Source organism: Triticum urartu, chromosome 7 (genome assembly GCF_003073215.2).
Source record: "Triticum urartu cultivar G1812 chromosome 7, Tu2.1, whole genome shotgun sequence".
Lineage (NCBI taxonomy): Eukaryota > Viridiplantae > Streptophyta > Magnoliopsida > Poales > Poaceae > Triticum > Triticum urartu.
The window spans coordinates 656512956-656520439 of NC_053028.1; the positions used below are offsets into that span (position 1 = coordinate 656512956).

The 7484-nt window shown below is 40.3% G+C and overlaps 1 protein-coding gene across 1 annotated transcript; it reads right to left on the minus strand.

Moving 5' to 3' along the window:
• Positions 1 to 2308: 2308 nt before the first annotated feature.
• On the minus strand, positions 2309 to 5113 carry LOC125522729 (myb family transcription factor IPN2-like). Its single transcript, XM_048687767.1, has 6 exons — positions 4694 to 5113; positions 4526 to 4602; positions 4363 to 4417; positions 3965 to 4028; positions 3799 to 3871; positions 2309 to 3297 (listed from the first exon to the last, which is right to left on the minus strand). The coding sequence occupies exons 1-6, from the start codon at positions 4884 to 4886 to the stop codon at positions 2713 to 2715; spliced, it is 1047 nt and encodes a 348-aa protein (XP_048543724.1). The 5' UTR covers positions 4887 to 5113; the 3' UTR covers positions 2309 to 2712.
• Positions 5114 to 7484: the final 2371 nt, after the last annotated feature.

The following is a 7484-nucleotide window of genomic DNA, read 5'->3' on the forward strand; positions in this document are numbered from 1 at the left end:
GGCCAGTTTTGCAGCAAGATCCAGTGAATACCTTTCTCTTCTTTTTTCCTCCCAAACAAATAGACATTTGAATTTGAAACTCTGCAGGTCTACGCAGGATGTTTTTTCTAAAAAAAATCTGGTGCATCAAAAATATATAAAAAATTATAAATCTTGCTCTAAACTTGAGCGTAAGAGATATTTACTGCAAGGTACACGTGCATTGCACATGAGAGCTTAGATAACCGAAGTACGAATGTGTATTGCCATACTTATAACATGCGAACATGTGAGTTTGGAGTCTTACATGCCTAACATATAAGATATATATTTAATTCTCGTAGTTCATCCCATTGAAAATCTAATTATAGTTACAGATATTCGGAAGACTATAGGGTATATACAACACAGATCTCATGTGAAATAAACCCCAAAAAAATTGTTTTGAAGTACTATCTCGTATTGCAGTTTTGAGTAGTTAGTATTGTATCTTCAAAGACAAATGTACGCTATTATAGCCTTGAAGTTAAAAAAAATCATGAGGTAATATTAATGGTATTTTTTAAAGAAAATGCATGGAAGGGTCTAGTACAAAGAGAAGTGTCTATGATTTAAAGTTTGTAGATAAAAGTAAAAAAAATGGTGGTAACTTATTTAGAAGGAAAAACTGAGGATTGAAGACAAAAATTCTAGAACAAAGGAGAAGTACTTTTTTTAAGTCATGTGTATCAACCATAAGATAGTAGTACAGGCGGCAGAATCTGGTAGAGTGAAGAAGATATACAATAACCAATAGTGCTCGGATTTGCCATCTCTATCTTCGGATTGGCTTCATCGAATAGCTAACATTGTGAAGTTATTTGTCTATATCATTATATAGTGTACGGATAACTTGGAAAATTGACCGTTGGGTAAAACAAATCTGAAGCACTGTGTTTCTATTTTGTTCTAGAATCTTCCATACTTCAATTAGTTAACACTTTTCTTCTATATATGGCATAGCAATGTACACATGCCTCTAAAAAAACAATTCACTTTTAATTTATTTACTTATTGTTCGAGGTTTTACGGTATCTTCAAAGAATGATTTAGAATTATTTTTCAGTGGCATGAACTATGAAAAGTAAATATACATCTCATACTGCATGTGTATGCGACTCAAAATTTAGATGCTTCCGTTATAATGTGATATGTCAATATTCAATCGTATTTTCATCATGTAAGTTCGAATGCATGTGTATCTTACTAGTACACTATATAGTGGTATAGATGTTGCACCAAAAAGTCTAAAACAATTTATGCACACTGTAATACATGTGTATTGTTGACCCTGCAAAGTTTCTAGTTCAAATGTTTTTTTTTGCAAATAAGTTCAAATGTTGTTTTGTTTGGCAATGAACATAAATTTCTGTATTGAGAGGGCATGAATCTTGATGCAAAGTTCTAACTTATTCAAACTCTTAGTCATGAACGCTGATTATATATGTAATGGAAAAATCTGATAGTTGAATAATTTTGAAATGACATCCGCTATTGGTTTAGAAACGTGCAACCAACCGAACACTTTTTTTTGCGACTTTAGACTTTCATGAAGTCCGATGTAGTTGACCTACCGATATAAATAGAGCATCCTTTGTTTTGGAAAGTTAAACTGACGGCATGACTAAAATCATAGAACTATGATGCATTTTGAAAAATAGAAGGGACTTGATGATGAGAATGTGATGGAGTTGAGGGTTTTTAGCACAACACATAAGGAAAACCCCATAAGTAGATGGAAGGCTACGATTTCTTGTTGACTTATATTTACAGCCCCTTTTTTAAAACCTCCATTCCTGTGCGACCGCAACCATGTAAGAAATTAATAATGTGATGCATACTACTCCATCCGTTTCCTTTTATAGTGTGTAATTCCCTTCTTAAAAAATAAATATTGCACCAATAATTATGTTAATTAATCTATCGATTGGGTGAACCAAACCAATGAATCCATGTCATGCAAATCAAGGGGCAGGTATCCGAAGTGTTTATGAAGCGATCCATATGGGTAGAGTTGAAAGTGATCAAGAAAATCCTCTCGGAGGACTAATCGCAACTCGTAATTCAGGACAAATATGAAAAAACATAGTGTCCCATCAAAAGGATGGAGAAAATATATACTAAGGTTTCTTAATTTCCTCAAAAGAAATATACTAAGATTGAAAATCAAAATTAATATGTGCAAGCTAACTAGAAGAAACAACCGGTCCAGGGGAAAAAAGACATGCAACATGGCCTTTAATCACAACTTAATTGACTCAAACATAACACGAGAGAACACATTATCACATGCATAACTAAACAGCGTGACATCAATAAATCTCAGAGTGTTGTTCCTCTATTATTATTGTTAATACATGCACCGAACAAGAATTATAATAGAAGCATGTTTCACACCAGCTGCATGCTTTCACAGCTACACCAAAATGTACAAACCTTAAAACCAACGCCAATATGTTAAAATACAATTTTGTTACCCGCTATATCCTCAAAAAAGAAAACCATTGGGCATCATCAGCATATGATGACCCCTCTCTCTGAACTCTTAGCTACACCTCAGCCCATGCTTATTTAGTGATCTTAGCAAAAGAGCCAATTAAGCTTGTTTCATGACAACAGCACATTAACGTAACTAATTACCTCTTAATTGTGTTTCCAAAGAAGAACAAAAAACACATTATTTAAGATCTTGAATTACCCGTAGGACAAGTTCCTCTCACTTCCTACTTGCTGTGGAGATGACCTCATCTCAAGCTTTGAGCTGATGATTGGGCCGTCAAAGCCCTTACTGCCCAAGGAGTCGCCGGACAATGACATGATCGGATCCATTGAGCCGCCGCTGCCGCCACCCGCCTCCATCATGCACGACGGCGCCATCTGGAGAAGCTCATCGGCGCTGCCACCACTCTTGGCCTGCTCATCATCGCCGTTGCCCCACATCATCGGGCTCTTCCCGGTGGAGCAGCTCCTGACTGTTGCTGATCCAATGCAGCTCTCGTTGAACGCCAAGAAGCTGTCCATGGCCATGGTCGGCCTCATCTCCATGTGCTGCTGCAGATCCAGATGGCTCGACGACCCTCCATACAGGGTGAGGTCCTGGAAGCTCATGGAGCCGCCGAGGTCGAGGGCCGGCGCCTGGCTGCCACCTAGAGATCTGTACCCGGCGGCAGCAGGCCACGTGGCGCAATCGCTGGACGCGAGGGTTTGGTAGGCTTTCTCCAGGATGGACTGCATGTACTTCCCCTGGGCCTCCACTCTCATCTGGAGGTGCTTCTGCACCTGCACATACACAACACATGGCATATTGACATCATTGCAAAGTGATCACAGCCTTGAAAGTGAAAATGCACCTGCATGGGGATGCCACATAATGTTGGCGTCATGGCAATGCAAAGTGATAATTTCTTCTGCCTTAAAAAAGGTTAAAATGCATATGTACCAAGCTCATGAGTGCTACCAAAAAGACGTGTGCCAAGTAAAGTAGTAAACTTCCCATGAAATATTCTTGCAACCAAGCAAGCATGGAGGTTCACATGGACCAACATGCATGTGTAAAGGACAAGCATCATTGCCATATCAGCTGCCAGCAACTCGGCAAGATTAATGTAAGTTTCCTCGGAACGTTCTTGCATGCATTGCATGCAAAGTACAGAAGAAACATGCATGTTTGTGGTTGATGTAGGGCCAGGAACAGATCATAGTTGTACCATGTATATCAGTATATATATGTATGTGTAAACTTCCCAAAATTTTAGATGCCAAAATGTAATTAATTTATACCTCCAGCTGCTCATGGAGCCTTCTTTGGACCTCCATCTGCATCCTTAGTGACTCGTTCATGTGCGTGCTGCGGCTGTGGTGGTTATTTGACGACACCAAATGAACGTTAGCTAGCAGTCTTTTGGAAATGCACTGTATAATCTGTATATTATGTTGTGAAGCTTACTCGTTCATGCTTCTTCCCATCATACCCGAAGACGAAGAGGCTGCATTCCGTTGCATCTCCATAGCTGCAGGTAATTTGAAGGTGTAGTTTATTAAGGCGATGATATGAACAAGAGATAGAGTACTACTTTGCCTTTTTGACCAAAAAAGAGAGATTGCCAAAAGAGAGAGTAAACTTGGCAGCTAGGTTAAGCACCTAGGCATAACAGGTTGCTTCGGAAAGACACTAACACGCATGCATGTAACATATTTCCAGATGAATAAGCTAGGTTTAACTATGACTTAAGTGAGGGAATGCAAACATATATGTGAGATCTAGTAGATAACTGAACCATGATATGTAGAACAGAAACATGATCCATGCACATCAATTTTAATAAGTAGATCTTATGATTTTACCATCCTTGACCGAGTGATCACCGAACTCCTTGTGCTGCTTCCCTAGCCTGAATTTCTGAGAACAATAAAACCAGAAACCAAAACACATATGAGATCTAGAGAGAGAGAGAGAGAGAGAGAGAGAGAGAGAAACAAAAACCTAATTCTGCCCATGCACACGCACCTGAAGATGACTCTTGAGATGGTAAAGCGTGAGGCCCTTGACTCCCATAACCCTCATAATAGTCTTCGGAGTTGCCTCTGTCATGAAGCAAAATCAACAAGTCACTAACAACCCCAAAAATTATCCAAACCTGGACTGAAACAAGCATGAATGGGTCGATCTCCTCACTGTCCGGGCCTCCGAGCTGCGCGACGGCATCGACGAAACGGTCGTGGAGCTCGACCGTCCACCGGAGCCGGGGCTTGGGGTCGGTGGTGAGGACGAGGCCGGAGTCGCACGCGGCAGCGGCGGCCCGATCGTGAACTGACGACGGGCTCACGCCGGGCTTCTTGGAGGAAGCAGCTGCAGCAGCCGGGAACATTCTATTCTCCCCCCTCGGCCGCCCCTCTTAAATCCTTCTCTCTCTAGAGATCTTTTTCCCTCTCTGATCAATCTCTGCTACAGATTTGGACGAGATTCAAGAACAAGGAATAGGGTTCGCTCCCGCACGCAGAACGAGGCTCGGGAGGGTATATAGTCGTGGTAGTAGACGCGGTAGTGGTGGTGGTACTTCCCTTGGCTGTCTTCTTTCTCGATATGCTCTCTCTCTCTCTCTCCCTCTCTCTCTGCTTTAGTGGCTTTGTTTCTTTATCTTTCTTCTCTCTCTCTCTCTCTCTACTCGTGGAAAGCTCATGGACGGGTGATGATATTCTCCCGGGAGAGGAAAAGCCACCGCCAACCACTGGAAGCCTCGCCGCTGTCCTGACGCCCGCCTCTTTTCTAAAGATGAGACTGAGAGAGAGGTGTCCATTCAACAAACGAATTTTGTCATCTCTAAGCTTCTCTCAAAGTATTAACTAATTATAGCAGGCCAGCTCCTTTGATGCATGGAGATTTTGCAAGGGGGGTACATGCCGCGTGTAATAAGCTATTGACTGGCTAAAGCATCACTAAATTAATACCATCTGCTTGTGGGTGTCATACTTGTCAAAAGAGTGTTTTCCAGACAGTATTATGGTTGGGTGAGATGCTATTTAATTAAGTACAACCGATGATATATCCATCTTGTTTTGAAGTTCATGGCTCATTTGTATATATCCAAATTATGATTGCTACTTTTATTTTTAAGCTTTAAAGATGATGATTGCAGTCTGCAAATCTAAATAGCCCCCACATCATCTGGAGACAATAGGCTTTCGAACACATTGTTAACTTGCATTTTGGTACGTACCAACATACAATAATCCACATTGATTAGCTAGTTGTATCATTAATCTTGTATCTTATCTAACCGGTGGAACTATATTTCCTTGGTGGTGTAATGCAACCATTTTTTCTGGAATATATGGAACTTTACTTATCCTTACCGTTGCATCGAGCCAATACACATACAACCACGCACGAGTTAAAATTCCTGACCTTTACATAATTAGGATGCACATGGCCAACGAAACTAAAGCCAAGCCTAAAATAAAAGTAGTCCCAAGACAAGGAAAACATTTTTTTTAGCGGGACAAGGAAAACAACTTAGGTCGAGGAGCATTGGTACGTAGATTAGACCGACATCTATCCAGGCTAGCTAGGCAAACAACTTCCATGGTCACCCTTTCCAGTTGGGCGCAGATTGCAGTGGCCAACTCCCATCTATTTGATAGCTAATGTGTATATGAGTACACAACCTACGATTTTTCTCTTGTCAAAGACCGTGTCATTTCTGAAAAGCCAAACCGAGATAACAACTAGTAGAAATGCCGCTCCAATTAGGACGTAATTGCTTAAGGAGATTATCTTTTTTTGCGGGTTAAGGAGATTATCTTTGAAGTAACTCTACTTGGTTGTCAAAGGGTTCAACCTGGTTGCAAGGATTCCTTGGTGGGATACTCAGCCATGTAAGTCACACGGTATCAATATAGATAATGTTAAGCCGGCATTGAGAATGTTTGCTTGATGTCCATGAAAATGCCAAACAAATATGTTCTTCAATCATATTGCTCTGCTAAAGTGGCTAATGCTTGACAAGGGACCGTCAGGGATGATTTGGTCTAGTTGCAACTGCAATATGTCCAAGCGCTATCGCTTGCTTGAGAAATGACTCAATTCTGAAAGCCGCCCCAACTTTTATACTCCATATTCTAAAAAATTCTATGTGGAATCACAACAAGTCAGGAAAGAAATAACCACAAATCTTGTAGTGCGAACAAGTAAAAGAAATCCTATAGTGCGTACAATATACGGGCACTACTCCACTAAAAAAAACTACATGCACTACTAACATGCATGTCCAAGAGTAGCGTATCAAATTAAGAAACATAATTGTGAGTAGGAGTCATACTTTAATGAGTACTTTTATATCATCGGTGCATCAAATCATCAACGGGCCAAGCTATGCATTCATAGATAATGATGCATGGGAAAGGAGTGTATGCCCCCAAACACCACCAATCATCATGTCTAAATGATAGCTTCCAGATTATATGGGAATTTGGAAGGCATGTGTTTGCATTGAGCCCCGGGACTTGTTAGTTGGAAAACTAGACATCACAACATTCCCAACAAAAAAGTAACCGATCACTAAAGCCACCATTGCCTCGGAGCTGATCGGAGCAACCATGCATCTTTCCCTTTATCTGAACCCATTATTATCAGCCCTTTTCTGATGTACCCGTGTGATCATTTTTAGTTTAGACACCAGATAAATCAAGGACATATATCTGTCACACTCATTTGTGTTGATTGCCCAAGCCAAATATGTTCCCCCTTTTAATTCTTCATTTGTTTTTAAGGGAAGATGGTGCTTTATATTGATTACAAATAAGAGAATTTATATAGTCATTGTATGATTTTAATCCTCGATTTCCCTTTTTTTTGGAATGTTACAGTTATTGATTTCCTGATCAAATAGATGCATGAACCTAAACTACACATGCTAGGTCTACTTGACTACCAAATCACGTTTATTTGCGGCCTATGACTTGTAGAC